This window comes from Pleurodeles waltl, chromosome 1_2 (assembly GCF_031143425.1).
Source record: "Pleurodeles waltl isolate 20211129_DDA chromosome 1_2, aPleWal1.hap1.20221129, whole genome shotgun sequence".
NCBI lineage: Eukaryota > Metazoa > Chordata > Amphibia > Caudata > Salamandridae > Pleurodeles > Pleurodeles waltl.
Window position 1 is genome coordinate 989,495,101 of NC_090437.1, and position 22,578 is coordinate 989,517,678.

Consider the following 22,578-nt stretch of genomic DNA (forward strand, 5'->3'; position numbering starts at 1 on the left):
AGACACCCTGGAACGTTAAAACATCATACAATGGTGATGAGCTCAAGGGTGATGCCACTAGTGATATTGGAGTATACGATGTGGTGAGATGGAAGGCAATCGTCTCCATTTAGTTCTCTTCAATGTAGTCTTTGGAGAAGTCTGTTGAGGAGTCACTTATGGTATGGGTGACATCAAAGTGCCCTTTGGCATCATCATGGGACCTTGAGGCTGGACTGGTATGGGTGGGAAAGGCCGACAGGGAACATTTGCAGCTCTTGGCAATAGATCTAAAGGCTCAAGAGATTCCAGTACATGGTCCTCTGCTGGAATAACTTACTTTGGCACATGAAGTGGAGCTGGTCTATCATCAGACAGGACGCTGATCAAGACTGGCCCCGAGGAATGGTACTTGCAAGCTCAAGGATCTTTAATGCTGAAGTAAACACTGAAGGAGTAATATAACCTAGAAAGTGTTCTGAGATCCACGCAACACAAGCCAGAAAAAGAACTGAGGCTGTGAGGCTAACTGTGTTTTGAAGCACATTCCTTTCAGTTAAGTACTGCAATGTGGTCCTTGCTGCAATAATAAAATATTTACACAAAGTGAAAGAGAAAGTCTTACTAATTATTGATTTTAACCCCTTTCTAATTCTTCTTGATCTTACAGAATCCAGAGGCCAGAAAACAGAAAAACACCCTTTTTTATTTTTATAAAAGGACTTTCATGCACATTTTACTATGTGGCATTCTTCATCATTGAGTCCTCACCCAGTATATTTCGAAATACTAGATGGGCTCGACATCACTTTTGGAAGAAAGACTTTGATGTTGTGAAAAATCACAATACTGGGACGAGGGAAAGTAAGTGTTTAAAATGTGTTAGGGTGTCACCTAATATTTTCAAGGGCAATTTTTATTCTATGGGCACCCCTTGGACAGATTAAAAACATAACGGGACGTCCATAGAAGATCTATACCTCCAAACACCCACAAGTCAATATGTTTCATCATGCGGAAGAGTCGCTCAGATTCCATCAGGACCAACCTGTTCCCTGTATTTTTATCCAGAGTTTCAGTACTTAGATTATTACAGTCATACCATGCACCAAGTCACAAATACTACCTAATTTTGGTAGCCTGAAGTCTCTCGGGCTAGTCTGTGTTTATAAAAGGGCTCCTAATTAGCCCCATGGGGTTGCATAGGCAAGTAGATCCCTATGTTACACAAATGGAAGCATCCAGCCAGCGTGCCTACATCAGTTCACAGTTTCAGTAACATTTTAACATGGATCCAGATTCCATGAGACAAACAGATATCTGGGACCACTTGGCCAATGTGTAGATTTGCTAATGCAAAGGGACTTTATGAACATTTTGGTTAATTTCACTGAGAGTGGATTACATCCAGGCTAGAAGTTGATAAGGGCCTCTTTGCTTCAGTACCTCAACTAATCAGTGAATAAGGGTAGAACTACATCTACTGAGGAAGGAGACATAGCATTCATAAAATAAGTGAATACAGCTGCATTGACAAACAACATGTCAAGCTTTTAGTGATAATGCTGACCCTTAACTACAAAAATAGCCAACTTTGACACCATCAATCCTCGTACAAAAATGGATTCAAGAACAGCTTCTTCCTGCAGCAACTTGTAAAGTGGCTTCTCTTCTGTTGAAACATGCTGTATTAAGCTGTTCATGGAAGCCTTTCAACTCTCTTAAAATGACTATAGATGTTGTCTCTTATAGTTTATCATTGACTGATTAACAGATTGTACAAACCAGAGATCCCGTACCCTTTAGGAACGTGTCCTCTAACAGAGACGCATCTAACTTGCACATAGTGAACTTCCAAATTCAGCCTATATCTGTCTGGGAGGGATAAGATGATCCTGGATAATGCATTGTCACTATCTGGTTGAGGACTTATCCTTCTCCATGTGTTATTGTGGAAATTCTTCAAGAGTCCAGGACAAATCGGTTTTGGGCTCAAATGTCCAGCAATTGGAGTTTTACTACTCACCTAGGGGGCTTTACCTCACTATTGAGCCCTAAACAGAGCACCAGATACTTCCCTTTAGTACGTAACCCTAATTTTAGTGCAGTTGAGCTATCCAAGGCTTAATTGTCGAGGTGGTATGCAGCAGAAACTCAGAACCCAACTAGACATGCAATAACAGTCAATAAATCATTATCCACTGTTTCTAATTAAAAGAAAAAGTATGTTACTTTCAGATAATCATTGCAGTAAGAACTATAGAAAATGTGGTATTTATGGTAATAAACATGCAGTGGTCTTGCTATGTAAGGCATAAAGTGTCTATTGTGGGATAGAATGAAGAACACGTGGCAATTTCTGAAGTGTTGTGAATTATAATGCCACGTGAAGTTCCTGCAAAAAGATGCCAGCATTTATATTTGAGTGTAATTTGTTAAATCGGTTGTATTGGTACTGCTAAGGTTGAAGCACACATGTAGGCCGCTTCCTGTACAACATCTCAGTTTATTCAGGATATTAAAAGTTTGGGGTTTCTGTTTTTCGACACTCACTATAAATCAGGTATCACAAATTGTAAAAGGTCCTTTGGACTGAGGAAATGGGATGAATTTATTCAGAAACGTGGGATGCCTCTGAACCTTAAGAAAATTAGGATCTAAAATGAATTAAACTAAATCAAAGTAAGCACACAGTACACAATACCTGCTCTGAAAATCCTTTAGCCACCTGCCTCTGTTTCAGATTGGTCTCCCCGTCAAGACTAGAGGTTTCAATATGACAGATTCCATCTGGATCAGTGGAGTACAGCAACACCATGTCAGCAGGAATAATCTCATCACAATGCAGCCGAATGAAATCCCCAACATTAACATTTTTCCAGGGCTTCGCTACATACTTTTTATCTCTCCTAATATAAAATAAAAAAGGCAATTCCAATAAATGCAATAACAGCTTTTCATAACACATTTTTCAGGTTGATGCTTTTGCATGTATTTTGAATCATTTCCTTTAAAACACCAACATGTACAAATAGACTGAAACAAGCATTGGCAAAGCCAATGGGTCGGGAGTTGGCTGCAGTCTTTTTGGCTTTACCAACACTTATTTTGTTTGTGAATTTTTTTTGTATAAAGGCACAAATTGTATGAAAACCAACATTGTCTAAAAGTCTATATATTCTATGTAAAAGCCCACATTGCAGCAATAGCCCCAGGGACTCACACGGATTACTTACTGTGAGGAGGCGCACAGTGTCCAAGAGCAGAAGGTCATCACTACCAGTCAGGTAAGCCAATGGCTGTGGTGTGATGATTCTGTCCTCCCAGCTGTATGCTGCGGTGAGCAGAATTAAGCTATAAATGGCACTACAGCAGGCCAGTGAGTGACGTGGGCTTACTCAAAGACCCGCTCCTGTAAGTATGCTTGTACATACATTCTTATGAAAAATAAAACATTTATGGCTAATGTCAGTCCTAAAAATTGAGAGGGGGGCTCGCAGAGCTTCAAAAGCAGTTAATTCAATCAATCAATCAATCAATCCAGGATTTGTGTAGCGCGGCTAATCACCCATAGGGTCTCAAGACGCTGTATGTGGGTGTTCTGCTCAGTCGAAGAGCCATGTCTTGAGGTCCTTCCTGAACTGCTTCAGTGATGCGGTCTGCCTGAGCTTGAGAGGTAGTGCGTCCCACGTCCAGGCAGCTAGGTAGGAGAAGGATCTTCCTCCTGCTGGACTTTTCCGGGTCTTGGGAAAGGCTACAAGGGCAAGCTGGGAGGGACAGAGACGTCTGCTGGGTACCTAGAAGGTGAGGTGATGATTGAGGTAAGCGCTAGGTTGTGCAGTGCCTTGTAGGTGTGGATCAAGAGTTTGTATGTGATGCACCTCTTGACTGGGAGCCAGTGTAGGTCTCTGAGATGGGAGGAGATGCAGCTGTGTCAGGGGATGTCCAGGATGAGTCTGGCAGCTGCATTCTGGTCTCTTTGAAGTTTCTTGTTATGCCAGCATAGTGTGTGTTGCAGTAGTCCAGTTTTCTGGTGATGAGTGTGTGTGGTTGACTGCCTTCCTCGTGTGGGGGGGGGGGGAATCCATTTGAAAATCTTCCTCAGGAGTCAGAGGGTGTGGAAGCATGACGAAGAGACTGCGTTGACTTGGTGGGTCATCGATAGAGAGGAGTCCAGGATGATGCCCAGGATGCGGGCATGGCCAGTTACCCAGAGCTGTGGGCCACCAGGAGTCGCTCCAGGCAGAAAGGGTGGAGCCGAGCACGAGGATCTCTGTCTTGTCCGAGCTGAGCTTGAGGCAGCTGGCCTCCATCCAGACAGCGACTGCTCTCATCCCGTAATTCCTCTTAGCTTGAGCAGAGTCCTTGGATAGGGAGAGGATCAGTTGGGTGGCGTCAGTGTGGGAGACTATGTTTAGCTTGTGTTGTTTGGTGATCTTGGCAAGCAGGGCCATGTAGACATTCAATTCGTCAGGCTGAGTGAAGATCCTTGGGACACTCCGCAGCAAGTGTCTTTAGGTTCGGACGTGAACGGCGGAAGTCTGTCCCTCTGTGTTCTTTAGGTGAGTAAGGACCTGATCCAATCCAGGGCTTTGTCTCAGATGCAGGTGTTGTGCAGTCTGTCGCAGAGGGTGGAGTGGAGACGGTGTCAAATGCAGCAGAGAGGTCGAGGAGGATGAGTGCGGCAGTGCCTCCACGGTCCAGTATGATGAGTATGTCGCCGGTGACTGCTAAGAGTGAGGTTTTGGTGCTGTGGTTGCTTTAGAATGTGGACTGGGATGGGTCTAGGAAGTGGTGTGTCTCGAGGAATTTGGTGAGTTGCTGGTTGATGGCTTTCTCTGTTACCTTGGCTGGGGAAGAGAGCAGAGAGATGGATCTCTAGCTCTTCAGCTCCCTAGGGTGGGCTGTGGGTTTGAGTAGTGGGCTTATTTCGGCGGGTTTCCAGTCTGAGGGGAAAGTGGAGGTTACGAAGCATAGGTTGATGGTTTGGCAGAGCTCTGGTGCTATGGCGGCACTGGCCAGGTTGAGGATGTGATGAGGGCATGGATCTGACGGTGCTCTCGAGTGTATGGAGTTCAGTCTTTGGGTGTCCTCTATGGTGATGGGCGTCCAGTTCAGTATCTGGTGGGGTGCTATGTCCGTGGTCGTGAGCGGTGCTGGTGGGATTTGGTTCCTGAAGCCTTCGTAGAGGTCTTGGAACTTACGGTGAAAGAAGGTGGTGAGGTTGTTGCAGAGGTTTTGGGAGGGAAGGATGGTGGATGTGTCTGCTCGTGAGCTCTTTGACAATGGCGAAGAGCTCTTTGCTGTTGCGAGTGCTAGTGTTGAGGCGTACTTGAAAGGCAGCTTTTTTGGTGGCTCTGATGTTCTGGGGGTGAGTGATGACTGCATTTTTGTAGGCTGTGCGGACTTCCGTTGATTTGCTGTTTCTCCATTTACGTTCCAGTCGTATGCAGGAGTGCTTCGATTCCTTTATCTATCGTAAACCACTTGGGTGTTTTGCTTTGTCAGGTCCCGGCTGTTTTCCTTAGGGGGGGGCTACGTTGTCAGCACAGTTTGAAAGCCAGCGGTGTAGGTTGCTTGTGGCTTCATTTGCGTCCACTGGGATGGAGTGGTTGAGAGCATTGGTGTGCTGTCCTTCCGTGATTTTCCCCCACCATCTGCCGGGGGTCAGGGGGTGCAATGGCGTGCGGTGTTCCTTGTGTAGGTAAAGTGGATGCACTTGTGGTTTGTCAAATGGTGTACGGAGGTGTGGGAGACGGTGACTTTGTCCCCTGATAAGAAAATGGGGTCAAAAATGTGTCCGGCTGTGTGGGTGGGGGCATTGACGAGGTGTTTGAGCAGAGAGTTGTAAGGTTGTCCAGGAGGTTTGAGGTGCTGGGGTCATCATGGGTATCAAGATGGAAGTTGAGATTGCAGAGTAGGATGTAGTCGGAGGAGGTGAGCGCTTGGGGGGGGGGGCAACGAGGTCAGCGATGTCTTTGCAGAACTGGGGTCGGGGTCCAGGTGGCCTGTAGATGAGGGTGCCATGTAGGGAGGTGTTAAGGTTGGTCTGGATCTGGAACTGTAAGTGCTTGTGAGTTGACTGAGACTGCGACACAATGGTAGTAGTCAGGCGGAGGTTGTTCTTGTGGATTATGGCAATGCCTCTTCCAGGCTGGTTGGCCCTGTCCTTGTGAATGATTTTGTAGTTGTCCGGTATGGCTGTGGCAATGTCTCAGGCCGCGGTGGGGGTGATCCAAGTCTCCGTGAAGAAGGTGACATTCGGGGTTGTTGAGTCGAGAAGGTCCCAGACTTCAGCAGCACGCTTGAAGACGGAGCTTGTGTTGATGAGGTGGCGTCCGAGCTTGGTGCGGGATCATAGGATGGTCCTTGCAGGGTGCTGGAGCAGGTGTCTGTGTTCCTGGGGTCGGCTTAGTGGCAGGCTGATGATCTTCCCGGGTTGAGGGCCTGTAGAGATGGGGGGTTGGACTGGCGGATGAGGCAAGAACCAGGGTCCGTGGTGCTGAGGCCCCCATTAAGAAGGGGAGGGAGGTGGGGGGTCCGGTCAGCTGGGACGCCAGAGGGCAAAAAAAGCGCTTAGTGGGGGTGGGTCTGCAGGAGCAGCAGCAGCACGGGGAAAAACACGGTGGGAGAAGAGACAAGCGGGAGAAAAATGAAATCGAGGCAGAAAAAGAAACAGAGCTGAATAAAGAAGTAAGGGCAGAAGGCAGGAGTAAAGAGACATCAGAGAAACACAGAAGATACTTACTTGCAGATGGTGAACTGAGAGTCAGACAGGCTCTCAGTTCGTCCCAGGCAGAAGCAGCAGCAGGAGGAGGAGGAGGAGTTGCACTGGGGAGGGCAACAGAATCTGACCAGGTGGTCAGAGGAGTTGCCCTCTCACAGCGCTGCGGCTGCCATTAAGAAGGCGAGGGAGGCGGGAGTCCGGTCAGTTGGGAGGCACGAAGGCCAGAAAAACGCTTTACTGGGGGGGCAGTCACAGCAGCGGTACGGGGAAAAACCCTGGAGGGAGAAGAGACAAGAGGGAGAAAAATGAAAGAGTGGCAGAAAAAGAAACAGAAGTAAATAAAGAAGTAAAGGCAGAAGTAAAATGCAGGCTTAAAGAGACAGTAGAGAGAGATACAGAAGATATTTACTTGCAGATGGTGAACTAAGAGTCAGGCTCTCGGTTTGTCCCAAGCAGAGGCAGCAGCAGCAGGAACAGGAGCTGCTGCACTGGAGAGGGCAACAGATACTGACCACAAGGTCAGAGTCCCCGCCCTCTCAATGCGCTGCAGCCACCATTAGGAAGTAAACACACTGGGTGTGTGATGTATTGACATATTTTGAATGTTTGACTGAGCATTCTATCTTCTGTTTTTTTATTAATCTGTTTAGACTCTGACTTGTTGGACGGAACCTCCCTTTCTGCAGATTTTAATTAGCTTTGGACAATATATTCGAGCCCTGAGGAAGGTGTGTGACCTTCTTGGCCACATTACACCGAAACATACATCGGCACGTTAGGCGATTATGAAGAGTCTAGAAATGTCTGGACAGTGAATTTTAAGTACTGGATGTCTACAACCTATACAACAAAAGACTATCTAAGGAAGAAATAATACAAAAATTATTTGAAGAACTGTTCGAATTAGAGGTGCATTTTGACCATTACAGGATATTGAACTATAAGTACTTGATTTCATGTAATAATGATACGTTGAACAGAATATTTACAAGAATGAGAATATGGTTTGACACATGTACTGTTTCAGCTGTTTGCCTGTTATTTATTATTTACTATTTATGATTGTGTGAGGTATATCGGAGTATGAATGATGACAGAGAGAGTTTCCAAGTTTGTCCTGAGAGCGCTCGTTTATATACATTATGTGTGTCAGATATCTGTGAGTTGTTACAATAAAGAGATATTATTTCTATACTATATGTACATTGATATATTTTTTTTGTCTCAACGTCAACTAAATAATTTATTGGATTCTTGTTGGAACCTATATAGGAGGTGGGTTTTGTTTCCCTTTGTTTGCTTGTCCCTGTCCCGCTCATCATTTTCTGGGGTACCCGTTGTTTCTTTTGCCAAACTGAAAGCTTCCCACTAATCAAGGCCACATAGCTGAGGACTTGGCCCTTCATCTAGCCGATTTGTGGCTCACTGGAAATACAAGTGCACCTCTGTGCTAACCTTTGTCAATTGCCCTCTGATATTTGCTGTGAGATAAGGATGGGGGATGGTGTTCATTACTTTGAGTGGTTTCCCTGTCAGCATGTGTTGCAGGCAAGAGTGTATGTTTCGAAAAATAAAACAGAGCTAAAACATAAATATCCAGCATGTATGTAATTTATACATTTTGCTAGCCTGCCTCGCAGTCATATCAAAACAGCCCCTGTGATTGCATAAATCTCAACCTTCTTGACTGCTGCCAAAGCGAATAGAGTCAGGCATTGTCAAAAGGTATTCAAAGATACAGAAAAGTCTGAACTTTGTGTAATATAGGATTTTAATGCATTAAGTTCCGTATCTTGTGTTCTTATGGCACATGGTAAAAAAGTAGGTCCTAGGGAGATTGGGAATCAAATAATGACTGTCCAGGAAGGGCAGGTTACTATCAATTAGTTTCTCAACTCCTTTTGCTGTATAAGCCATAAACACTGCATCACCGGAATAAAGTAACACATATATTGTGCTGCCTAAATAGGGGTGGCCTAGTTCGCTCTCATCGTGGAGTCCTCCAGACCATTTGCACAGAAGTGAAAGGCAGGGGTGATAGATACACACCTCATCTGGATCCACTAAAATCAATCAATCAAAATTTTTTATAGAGCGCACTACTCACCTGTGAGGGTCTCAAGGTGCTAGGAGGGAGAGGGTAATGGGGGGGGGTTCAGGGAGGGTGACTGTTCAAAAAACCATGTCTTGAGATTCTTTCTGAAGAGCAGGAGATTGTCGTAGTTTAGACTCTTGATCTGAGTAAGACTGCTGGTTTAGGGATGACAGTAGTATTGTTTGTAAGCGACTACGTCTTTCCTACAACAAATCGCAACTGTTGTCCCAACCTTACCGGCTCACTAGCAGCACCTCACCAGAAACACAATAGTAAAAGGTGATTTATGGCAGCCGTTACGCATGGACTCGAGAATAAGATATCTCAGTGAGTGTCATGGTTAAACGGAGATTACCCTTTTCTCACAGATATATCATGTCTCATACAAACACAGGCAATGACAGAGATGCAGTAGAGTTACAATAGTTTTTATTTAACATAACTGTAATTTGCGATAAATTGCAAGGGCTGCAATGATTAGGATAATGAATAATGCAAGTAACAGAATTGTGAAGACGAGAGTCATTATTACAAAGACCCCCACCATCTTGCAATATGTAGAAAAGCTATATGAGATGTAATATGCCCTAATACCCTAATAGGAAAGGCCTAACCTCCTACCTAAAGTAGAGCTGGGTTTGTTAAACCTAATCTGCCAATGCCATGTCCATGAGTGGAGCCCCCAACCCTCGTTACCTTGGAATGAGGTCTCTATCTCAGACTCCACAGGGACACAAAGACTGGGTCAGCGTCAAGAAGACTGCAGCACTGATATCAGCAATGGTGGCGATGCCCTCTGGTCGGAATCCCTCTGATTATCTGTCTAAAGTGTGATGTATTTATACAGATCTACAAGGTCCCCTGACGTAGGTGTGTTCCTAAACAATAGATAACAGACATGCTTGGGACGGCAATTAATATAAACAATCCCTCGAAAGTATAGAGAGGGAAAATCCCTAAGTGTGAACACCTACTGTTTGTTTGTCTTTGGTGCTTGTTCTTGACGCCTTGGCGCAGTGACACTGATAATGTTGCCCATAACAAGTGACCTAACTATAAACAAGGCAGCCATTTTAGAAGAAATAAATAATTAAATGGGCTAAGACAGAGCAAGCTAAGTAGGTTAAAAGTCACTCGGTGACAGGGGCACGAGTCTACAAGCCAGAGGCTAAGCTAACTCCTGTTATCCCGTTAAAACGAACTAGGATTCACTACAAGGTCTTTGGTTTTGCGGAGGTTGGTGGGGAGGGTGTTCCAGGTTTTGGGGGCGAGGTAGGAGAAGGTTATGCCTCCTGTGGTGGTGCGTTCTATGCGGGGGACTGTGGCTAGGGCGAGGTCGGCTGACCGGATGTTACGGGTGGGAGTGTGGAAGTTCACTCTGATGTTGAGGTAGGTTGGGCCGGTGTTGTGGAGGAATTTGTGTGCGTGGATGAGGATCTTGAATGCGATTCTCTTGTCTATGGGGAGCCAGCGAAGGGATTTGAGGTGTGGTGAGATTCGTTCGTTGGGTGGGGGGGGGAGAGAGGGGGGAGGCCAAGGACAAGGCGTGCGGCTGTGTTCTGGATTCTCTGGAGTTGGCGTTTGAGTTTGACTGTGGTGCCGGCGTAGAGGGCGTTACTGTAGTCTAGTCTGCTGCTGATGAGTGCATGGGTAACTGTCTTCATGGTCTCTGGGGGAATCCATTTGAAGGATTTTTTTTTTTTTTTAGAGTGCGGAGTGTGTGAAAGCAGGAGGTGGCTAGAGCATTGATTTGCTGTGTCATGGAGAGGGAGGGGTCCAGGATGATGCCTAGGTTGCGTGCGTGGTTTGCGGGGGTGGTGGTGCGGTGCCTAGGGCGGTGGGCCACCAGGAGTCGTCCCATATGGTTTTGTTGGGGCCAAAGATGATGATCACAGTTTTGTTGGAGTTAAGCTTGAGGTGGTTATTTGACATCCAGTTGGTGGTGTCGAGGAGAGCAGCGTGTAGGTTGCTTTTGGCGGTGGTGGGGTTGCGGGTGAGGGAGAGGGTGAGTTGGGTGTCATCTGCGTAGGAGAGGATAGTGATTCCGTGTGATCGGAGGATGTTGGCTAGGGGGATCATGTAAATGTTGAAGAGTGTGGGGCTGAGGGATGACCCTTGGGGGACTCCGCAGATGATCTTGGTAGCGGTGGAGTGGAAAGGAGGAAGGCGGACTCTCTGGGTCCGGTCGGTGAGGAAAGAGGCGAGCCAGTCTAAGGCTTTGTGGCGAATTCCTATGTTGTGGAGGTGTGTGCGGAGTGTGTGGTGGCAGACCGTGTCAAAGGCTGTGGAGAGGTCTAGGAGGATGAGTGCGACGGTCTCGCCTTTGTCGATTTTGGTCCTAATGTCGTCCTGATGTCGTCAGTGCATGCGATGAGGGCGGTTTCCGTGCTGGTTCTTGCGGAACCCGGACTGTGAGGGGTCAAGAGTGTTGTTTTCTTCTAAAAATGAAGGAACATTTCAAAATGCCCCTAAAGCCCCCACCACCGCCAAGCCTAAATCTTACTTTAGCTGCATGGCTCGAATACAATCAGCCAAGGCAACCTAGAAAACTGGTCTCGACATCCACTTACATGTTCAAAAGCTGAAGTATGGTCTATGCAGGCCAGACGTAAAGAACCTTCTAAGACAACAGTATATTTCCACACCAAGAGATGTACATTGTGAAACTGCTCTATGGTGCCCAGCCCGGCTATAAAGCAGCACTAGTTGCAGTGGGGACACAGCTTTCCTGGGAAATGCATGGAGTATATTTATGGTAACTTCTTTAACACAATTAGCGATCCACCTACACACAACATGCCAAAACTCAGAACAACAGAGCTTCTTATCCAGGTATCCAGATACCCAATGCAGGGGCAATTAATTGTTAAGTTGCCTAAGGAAATTTGCATGCCCACTATCACCACATGTGGTGAATAAATGCATGAAATTGTACAAGGCACTGTTACTCATTGCAAGCTTCCTATGCGGGCAAGTACTTTAGTGCCCTACACACAGGAGTAGTAAGAGCTATATGACTATTACACTACAATGGCTACCGTCATCTATACGCCCTACTCTCCCCTATGCTTCTCCAACTCCAGCTCACATGCTCTTTGGCATTACTTTCAATTCACTTAATTTCACTGATCACAAACTCTCCTTTCCTTGAATCCAATAATACCCAAATTATTTTTAGCCGTCTATTAATCCTACCTATGACTTGTATGATGTTGGCAACCATCTTTAAATGTGAAAATATGGCACTGGATATTAAGTGAGCCAGTAAAGTAGGCCTTGATGCTACACCATAAAACAGTCCACCCACACAATCAAACCTCCTTTCACCCTCCATGCCAAAGAAGGTATAGCAGGAATTCTTAAAGTTGCATATCCAAGTAAATACTCTGAAGTTGCCCACGAGTCAGCTGAAAGAGAATGATATAACATTCAATAAATTGATTTGGGTCATCATTATGCGTTTTCAAAAGATTCTTTCAAGAAATGATTCTGATACTAGTAGGGGCAACAACATGACAGATGTGTGTATGTGCATCTGACGGGGATTCTAAGGGAAGACACAACATATGCCAAACAATCATTAGAGCGAATCAGGTTCAAAGGGATAAGTCCCAGATGTACTATCATAATAGTTGCAAACAGTGGTCACTAAAACTGTGCACCGACCTTGTGCAACCAAATTTGATTTTGCAAAACGACTCATGTACTTTAAGATTACTTCTTAATTCCGGTTTTTTTTTGTTTGTTTTTTGAAGGCGGTGGAGGAGGAAGGCTGCAGAAAGACTTTCCTAATGAAAGGTAGTTAGGCATGTCACTATTTGTGAGACCCTATAATTGGCTGCAAACACTGGAATTCTGACCTGCAAGGAAAAACAGACCACAACCCTTGTGTTTGCACTCCCAAATGAAAAACATTTTTAAAGCAGCCTGAGTTCTTACAAGGGCATGTGTTTAAAAAAAACGAAAAGTTTTCGGTTTGGGAAAACATGAGAGGGAGCAGGTAGTGATGCCGGTGGACAACAACCTACACCCTCTGAAGCTGCCAGTACAGTTCACACAAGAGAACCTTCTCCTTTGTGAATCAGTTACCACCACCTTTGAGAAGTTGGTAACTGTTCAATGGATTATGACTGGAAATTGAGGTTATAAACCACTGACATATTCAATATTGAGATAACATTTTGAAGGAAGGCCCATTTCACGCCCCTTCCAAATTCAGTATGGGTTGCAAAACTTATTTTACAAGTCAGAAGTTTTCAGTCTTGGAAGATGGGCTTTGTTAAACTGCAATTTCACAGTCGCAAACCTTGTGATTCTGCAAACAGCAAGGTTTGCAATGACAAAGTTGCTTTGTACATCTGGTCATAAATTAATCTGAAATAGGGAACAGTGCTGTTTCACCTTCGATCTTGTTGTCCTTCAAGGAATGGCAAATTGTTTTTAGGAATAAAATTAATGCTCGGAATTCTGGTGTGATGTGGAAGCAAATAATTGTACTAGAAGTTTGAAATTCATATTCAAAACAAAATAGTCTGCCCTTCAAAGATTTTTACCTCCTGTTGTATTCAGAGTCGTCTCTAAAATTAACAAGCTGCAACAGGATAGGTGTTTACTTACAAGGTTTATATGTGGACTAGGAAGATGGAGGGAGTTTGTTATATGAAAATCAATCATGTTGTGATTTCTAATAGTGTGAAGTCTTTAACAACAAATTCTCCCAGTAAGGTGAGCTGAAGCCAAACCCATGCATGTGCAATGCTTTCTTGTGATTAGAATGTGAATAGTTGTCCTATAAATGAAAGGCACCCAGTCATGTTGCGGATGTCAAGAGATAACATGATACAGAGTCAATATATTGCATTTATCTTTTCATGATTATATGACTGCCATTCCAAAAATCAAGGATGGATCTGAAATTCTACCTTTGGTCTTTTATTATCAGAAAGTTTAGTACTATAAAGCACTCAGTGTATCTTGGCATTTTAACAAAGCCTTTCTCCGTGGAATAGCAAGAGGAAACATCTTGAAACTAAAGATAAAGTCCTTCTGCGCAATATTCAGCACCATCTTCCTTTGGTAACCTTCGGTACTCTGGCATACTCTACAAGATGGTAAGAAACACCTTCCACCCCATGTCGGAGGTTAATGGAAGAGGAGAAATTATGGCGATATCGTTATATGTTCAGAGGAGATTCCCAACAGCAACTAAGGACTGCTGACCTTCAGCTCTAGGCTGCCTTTTTTACAACCATATTCCTGATAAGATGCTGTTACTGATTTATGAGAGGAGGATCACTGTTAACCAGTCTAGTTTGTTCCGGTCGCACTTAATTTATAGGTTAAGGCTCCACCTAAATTTTATGACAATTCTAGCTTGCACTAGCCACAAAAATGAAAGTTCAGGAGTTTAGTGTAAGCATCTACTTAAAGGCCAATCAGACTGGTCCTTGAAGTATTCCTAGAAGATCTTGAAGGCTGAGGCTGCAACGAAGATATTGTCCAAGAAAGATGTCAATCACTAACGATAAAAGGAACATGCAAAAACAGACCAAGGCATAAATATGATGGCTTGTCTTTGTAGTATCACACACAGGTGAAGGCAATAAATGAGTAAGTACCTTCGGCACAGAACAGTCGTCTTCCTTCAGATTTTTACTATGGGGAGGGGAAAATGTCCAAAGAATAAATAGGTTCAGAGAAGAACTTATGCCTCAAATTCAATGAACTTGCTAGCGCGGAATTTCTAGACACAGAACATGACTTGAGTATTAAAGATGTTTTTGGTATTATGATGTTCAGTGTTTAAAAGGACTCCAAAATCAATGAAGTAACAAGTGGATAAAAGTGTAAAGGGAGATATACCGTTGTATCATGCGGATTCCAATATTTCTGCCATTTTTGGGTCCCCTTTTTGCCTTTTAATGAAGAATCATCCTTGACATGGAGGGCAACTTTTCTTTAAGTGATTCTTACACATCTTTTGACTATGTGCTCCATTAGCTTTCACAACGTACTACCTACTACTCGGAGGTGTATCAAACATTGGTTCTTCAGTATTATGTTCAAAATTTTGTAGTAATAAACAAAGTACGTAGACAGTATGGGGGGTCCTTAACTGATTGACTTCTTCCTGTTGTAGGGAAAGCGCAACTCCCATAGCGTCTGGAGTTCAGAAAAAAAAAAACCATAGATACATGTATAAAAATGTGTTCTAACAATTATTATAAGACGCATAAAGATCAGTATGCCAGCATGTAACCTGAACATCGCCTCATACACAGAAAACAGAGGTGCCTATAGACAGTCAATGTAATTGTTTCAGTTTTAGAATAAAATAATCAATAAAAAAAACAATAACTATCTGGACAATGTGTAAAAATAAATGCATCAATCAAAAGTAAACAAATTACACAGAAATGTCGTTTCAGATGGATAACATTTGAATGGTAGTGATAAGTGCTTTAAGATTAAACACACAGAAGCCACAAATAAGACCTAAGAAACGAACTGCCAGTGCAAATTAAAAAAATGGGTCACACATGGTGTTGCATGCCATAAAGCATCAGTGCACTTTCAGCATGCAAAGGCTTAAGACTTTATGGTCCCATTCCATTATCTTTTGATTTCACCAATAATTATTTCTTATAGAATTACCATTGTGATTCTACACTGGAATCACCTTGCCAACTGGCAACCTTTGACCAAAATTCTAGTAAATGAATAAAGAATGTAAAAAAAAAAAAAAAAAAGTGTCGGCAAGAGTTGCAGTGAAGCCGCAGAAAATTATTAAAAAAACAAGTGTGGGCTCCCGCGCTTGTTTAAATGAAGAACCTGGGTGGGCCAGGTCCCAGGGGCATTGACATTTTTAAAGCTGGGGGGAGTAGGGGATGAGGGGGCGGGGAGGTCTCCCAGCCCCCCAACAGCCCGAGGACTGCCTGCTCCCCGGATCTAATATCTAATTAAATGGAGGGGTGGGCACAACCCGGGAGGACCGCCAGCTCTCTGTGGCTATCATAAAATTAAATGTGGGGGGGCTGCCTGCCACCACAGCCCCGAGGATCCCTCCTGGGGCCCAAGAAGGAATCAAATGAGTGGGGGTGAGAGTTATAGTTACCTTAGGGCATACGTTATAGTTACTTGAGATAACTAACTATAACACGTTTAAAATGTGAGCCTAACTATAACGTCACTGTAACCTTTGTTTTTTTAAGAGTATATATATATATATATATATATATATATATATATATATATATATATATATATATATATATAGTTATATAATTTTTTGTTTTGTCAATAACTTTGGCCCCGCTTGACATATCTTCATGAAATTTACAAGACGTCTACTTCAGTGGGTTCAGATGCTGCCTTGAAAGATTTGAGGTGATCAGTCAAGCTGAGGAAAAAGGAGGGGTCCCAAAACATGTTTTTCCCCACAGGGGTTTTGAACACGATAACAGTCCAAATCACTGGATAGAATTACCCCAAATTTGGCAGAAAGCTAGCTCTTGGTCCTGAAAGTGTGCTTTTTGTAATTTGGTGTAAATCCGTTCATTAGTTTCATCTGTTCATAGCCCCAGGGACCACCACCTTCCAGGGCTATAACGTGGATATGTGCGGGGCTGCGGGCCCCCGTGCCCTGGAAACCACCACCTCCCCGGGGCCTAAGATGGAATGAAAGGAGGGTGAGGGGGCGCTCTCTCCCTCTGCCCCCAGAGCCATGGGGACTGCCACCTCCCTGAGGCAAAATATATCATGAAATGCTGGGGGCTGCCTGACCAGCCCTGGGGATCACTGCCTTCCCGGGGATAAATCTGAAATGCATGAAGGGGGGGGGGGGGGGGGGGTTGGTCCCCTAGGCAGCCCCAGGGATCATCATCTACCCAGAGCTGATATATTATAATAATAGACAAAGGGGGGTCAGTTAAGGAACCGAGGACCCGCACCCCTAGGACGACCCACCTCCCCAGGGATCAATGAAAGGTTGGACCACCACCCCCCCCGGGCCAGCTCGTGCTATGTCCTTGTGTGCCCACCCCTGGGACACAGATGTTTGGTCTGACTTGGTGGGAGAGTCAGAGCAAACACAAGCCAAGTCCACTCCCAGCAAGCAAGAGCTGTCAAACAAGTCTTGCTTGCTGGAAGCTAAGGTTTCTTCGTTTTCTCTATCCACAGAGATGCACGCAGGGGAAGAGAGGAAACAATTGCTCTCAGAGACAAGGAGCTGCATGTTTAGCAGCTTCCTGTCTGTGATAGCAATGCTGACTCCCGCAGGAGGCTGGGAGCTGCCTGGGACTGTGGGGGCCTTGAGGCTCACCCGGCAGTCCCATTGCCCACTGGGTAGCCTGGAGGCACCCAGGTGAGATGCCAGGCCCCTGGAGATGGAGTCCCAGTGCCAAAATCGGCCTGGGGAGGGGAGGCCACTGCCTCCATTTAATTAGGGCTGGGGCCATGAGGATGGGATCCCCGTGCTGAGATAAGCCCGGATAAGGGGCCACACGGCACCCCCTAGAGTCCGTATCTCCCTTTAAAGTGGCCCTGCTCTGTCCACCTTAGTAGTATGCATGCCGCCCCCCCCCCCTTTTGTCAGGATGACGGACAGCTTCCCAAAGGGCCCCCAGTGCATTTCCCGCTGATTTTGATGACACGTTCTTGATGCCAAGAGATATGAGAACATCTCCACAAAACAAAGAAGCACTTAATTCATATAGATAAGAGGAAGGCCCTGATTTGGGTGAGAGTTATGTCTTTGTAATCTCATTGGCCTCTCTATAGGAGGACTCATCTTATCACAGAACTCTAGAGAAAGAGGCAACAGGAACAATCATGCCAAAATGCACACAAGGTCACTGGTGACATTTCCCTGTGCTCCATTACATACTGGATATTTACCCAAGGAGGCAGAAAGAACTCAACTTGGGTAGATATTTCAAGTAAAACCTGACTCACGCCCCCACTCACAGACCCACTCGAAGGCTCACGTACCAACTCACAGACCCACTCAGACTTTCCCGTGCCCACTCAAAGGCTTACTCAGACATTTGCGCACCCACTTACAGACCCACTCAGATTTTCCCACATACACTCACAGACCCACACAGACGGGGACACACCCACAGACACACACACACTCACAGACACACACAGTCACATCCTGAGAAGCCCTCTTGCACCTACTCTCACATCCAGACAGACCCTCTTACATCTACATAGACCCGTTCACACCCACTCGCACACCCAGACAGAAACTCTGACACCCAGAGACACCCTCTCGTACCTATTCTCACACCCAGAGAGACAGGCCCTGCGGGCAACTCCCACAGCACACAGCCAAAGGCCATATGCAGCGCGGGGTTGAGTGGTTATAGGTGGTTGGCTACAGGGCCCTGCGGCCAACCTCCGCAGCCCACGGTCAAATGATTGTGCTGCAGTGGTTGGATTAACGTAAAGTAACAAAAATTACTTTATGTTAAAAAAAAAAACACAGAAATCCACTGAAAAAAACAAAGATTACAGGGACATTATAGTTAGGAAATAGAATTAAATTAGATTAAAAACATAGAAATTTGTTTAAAAACAAATAAATAAACAGGGACGTTATAGTTAGGTTCTGAATACTCGCACAAAACCACAGAAATTCAGCAGTTAGAGTTGGAGTTATTTCAAGCAACTATAACTTGTGCCCTGAGGTAACAAGAACTCGTGCCCTTGTATGCACTGCTAATTACCCCAGATATTACAGCACTTGTGACAACTTTTATAACGTAATAAAAATAATATTAGTCAAACATTAGAAGTTAAGTTATTGAAGAAAAAACTGTGCATGGCGGGGGAGCGAGTTATAGTTACCTTAGGCCGTGAGTTATAGTTACTTTAGATAGCTAACTATAACTGCTGAATTTCTCTGGTTTTGGGCAAGTAAATTCAAAACTAAAACATCCCTGTAACCTTTTTTTTTTTAAGTGAATTTATACCAAAAGATAAATCCCTTTTAATCAAAAGACATTAAACACCCCACACGTGGGCCAGAATTAACAGTGTCCATGATTGAGAACTAGCAGGTTTTCTCAAACTGCTTCAATTGCCAATACAATTCAATCACTATCTGTTTCCTTTAAGAGCAACAGCAGTTAAAAGTTGCAATTAATATTCAGTGGATAGTCACCTTAAGTTACAGAAAGCAAGTCTTCCTAATCTCGAAATAATTATTCTATAAACGTTTGACTCAATGTCTTGTTGGAAGAAAAAAACGCGTCAACCTACGAAATACAATTCCATTTTTATACTACCAATACACAAACAAGGTGCTTAGGAAATTACCTTTAGTAGCAAAATCTTCTGCCTTGTATACTTCACTCAGACATCCACTTTTTTGATTTAATGACTAGCATGTATTAAATCACAAGAAATATTTGGCCAAACATTCAAGAATATTACTTACCTACTGTAGACTTTAGTTAGCATGTTATTTATCTGCTTATCAACCATGTATTTTCTATAATCTTCAAGACCATCTTTAATTGCAATAATTGTAAGTACCACCAACAGTGGTATCATTGTGATTTCTTTCTGGAATGCCTCAACAACTGGAACCCAGTTCAAAACGACTAAGAACAGGAAATATAAATTGGCAACTCTAAAGAAAAAGGAAAACATTGAAGATGTTACAAGAGGATGGATTTTACAAAAGGATGTAAACAATAATCTTTTAAGGACCAAGAGTTGCTTTGTTTCATACAGTGCAAAACTACCTGTATTTCAAACTTTCCCCTAGAGACACACTCAACCATATTCCCATGACCTCTTATTGACTCTGGTAATCAGACAAAATGTATGACATTCTCTGTGGATGCATCAAATGTGACCGTCACTTACAGAAACAACTAAAGTAAGGTGTGTGTATGACATAGGTCAATTATTCTTCATTACGAAACACAAACGTATTGACTTTGTCATAGAAACATGTTGTTTTCCGAAGAGGCATGTCACTACCAGATTAAAGTAGAGCTTTGGCTAGAGTCATAGCACAGTTCAAACATACACACTGGTACTCTCATCTTCTTAAAGTTCAAAGACGTAGAATAAGGTCTGGTCTTAGAAGAATGCATGGAGAATCTGGCAATGGGTACGGTCTAGAGATCATATATTGAGTTACAGGCCAATGTGTTCCACCCATTTACTAAACTCTGTCAGTCTTGGCAATGTCTCTTCTTTCTATCTTTGAAGATGTTTTAAATTTACATATTTGTTTCCTTTCTATAAAGTGCACCATGCCATATGAAGGGTAGGTCATCACCCTTGAGATCCAAATCATAGTTTTAACCCCACGGGTGCCCTGGACGAAGTGGTTACATCCTGTGCTGGGGCGCTCAGGTGCCAGGGACATGACATAACCTCGTCCAGGAATGGGCCCTCGGGGGGGGGGAAGCGCTAGTGCTCCCCTCCTACCTCCCCCGAGGGCCTCACAACCCCCTCCCATGGGCAGGGATGGAAGAGGAATCGCTTCCCCTTCCACTCCACCCCCCAGACCCACCCACTGACATTTGAAGGCGGACCTCATCAGAGGCCGCCTCCACCGCCCTGGAAGCTCAGCTCTCAGCTTTCTTCCAATCAAGGGCTGGGGGCGGGAGAGGCATCAAAGGAAAGGAAAGGCCTTGAGGCATCAAAGGAAAGGAAAGGACTTTCCTTTCCTTTGGTGTCTCTCTGAGCATTTCTGTAGTCCGATCGTGAAGCGATCGGGCTGCAGAAATGCCCACTAGACACCAGGGATGTTTGTTATTGACATGAGGGGAGCGACCTCTTGGGCAAGGGTCACTCCTCAGGGGCCAATTATTTGAAGGCTATTTCTGCCCACCCTTCCCATCCCCCCCCACCACCCCCTGGGGACACCAGGGATATATATATATATATATATATATATATATATTTTTTTTTTTTTAACTTTTTCTTTTTCAATTTACATATTTACAAGTGGGGAGCGACCTCTTAGGCAAGGGTTGCTCCTGTGGGGGGCAAATTATCTTTAGGCCACTTCCGCCTCCCTTGGAGCAAATCAGTCTTTTTATTAGGCCAAAATGCCCCCAAGGGGGGCAGAAACCACTAGAAACAAAGGATTTTTTCTTTGGGTCAGTTTCATGAAGGGGAGCGACTCCTTAGGCAAGGGTCGCTTCCCTGTGAGACAATCTTATTTTAGGCCATTTTTGTCCCCTGGAGGGCAGAAACCACTTAGGCACAAGGGGTGGGGGAGTTGTTTAGGCTAGCCCCTTGGGCAAGGGTCGATTCCCCATGGGGGCTAATTACTGTTGGCCATTTCTGCAGACAGCCCACCAGTGACCAAGGAAGATTTTTTTTTTTTTTTTTTTTTTTTTTTAAAAGAGGGTGGATAACCCCACCCTAAATGAATGGGGACAAAGCTGTTCTGCTCACCGGTGGGCAGATGGGGAAATTACCCCTGATCCACTCTCGGGAGGGGGGCAGAAAGCCTACTAGATGCCAGGAAATTAAAAACAAACAAAAAAATTGTGGGGTGGTGGCTACCAACCAACCGAAGGGGGTAACAGTTTTTCAGCTCTCCCCTCGCACACTAAAACATCTTATCCCACAGCAAGCAAGAGGACATTTGATTATTTTGGGTTCTGGTTTTACATTTGGGCCATGACAGCTTATCTAACTCTCAAAATCGTTCCACTTGGAATGGTGAGGGCTGCACTTTTTGGATTTTGGGACACTGCCATGTAGTAAAATCTACGAGACCTAGACACATCTGAAAACTGAAAATCTGGGTGATTGCAGGGTGGTGTGCTTCACATGCACCCTGCACCATTTTCTTACCCACAATGCCCTGAAAACCTCCAACTTTGCTGTAAATCACACATTTTTCCCACATTTTTGTGATGGAACCTTAGGAAATCTACAGGAATCGACAAAATTCCTACCACCCAGCATTGTCGCAGCTATACCAATAAAAAGTCTGCCCCACTTGTCAGCACTAAAAACGTTTTTTTAGTTTTTCAAACTGCCCTTTTGGACCCGCTTTGAAATTTTCGACATATTTTTGAGTCTTCCCTGTCACAGGCACCTGGCCCACCTACACAAATGAGGTATCATTTTTACCAGGAGACTTAGCTAAATTGAAGGTTTGCTGAGGATTCTGGGTAAGAAAACGCTGGGGGATCCACGCAAGTCACACCTCCCTGGACTCCCTCGGGTGTCTAGTTTTCAGAAATGTTTGGGTTTGCTAGGTTTCCCTAGATTGCTGCCGAGTCCAGGACCAAAAACGCTGGTGCCCCCACAAAAACAGCTAGTTTTGTATTTGATAATTTTGATGTATCCACATAGTGTTTTGGGGCATTTCCTGTCACGGGCACTGGGCCCACCCACACAAGTGAGGTACCATTTTTATCGGGAGACCTCTGGGAATGCTAGGTAGACAGAGGTTTGTGGCTCCCTTCATATTACGGAACTTTGCAGCACCGAAATGTGAGGAAAAAGTGTTTTGTTTTGCCAAATGTTGAGGGTTGCTAAGGATTCTTGGTAACAGAACCTGGTAAGAGCCCCACAAGTCACCCCATCTTGGATTCCCGTAGGTGTCAAGTTTTAAAAAATGCCCAGGTTTGGTAGGTTTCCTTAGGTGCCGGCTGAGCTAGAGGCCAAAATCCACAGCTAGGCACTTTTCTTTGGGAAAATGTGATGTGTCCACGTTGTGTTTTGGGGCATTTCCTGTTGCGGGCATTAAGCCTACCCACACAAGTGAGGTACCATTTTTATCGGGAGA

General features: G+C 44.5%; 1 protein-coding gene across 5 annotated transcripts in view; it reads right to left on the bottom strand.

The window, feature by feature from the left end:
• ATP10D (ATPase phospholipid transporting 10D (putative)) overlaps window positions 1-22,578 on the bottom strand; it is a 614,572-nt gene that overhangs the window by 397,176 nt on the left and 194,818 nt on the right. For all 5 annotated transcript variants that reach the window (XM_069201689.1, XM_069201684.1, XM_069201678.1 and 2 more), the window contains exons 3-4: window positions 19,246-19,440; window positions 2,684-2,888 (exon numbers count right to left, since the gene is read on the bottom strand). In XM_069201689.1, the coding sequence (XP_069057790.1) occupies window positions 2,684-2,888; window positions 19,246-19,440 (400 nt within the window). The remainder of the gene's footprint in view (window positions 1-2,683; window positions 2,889-19,245; window positions 19,441-22,578) is intronic.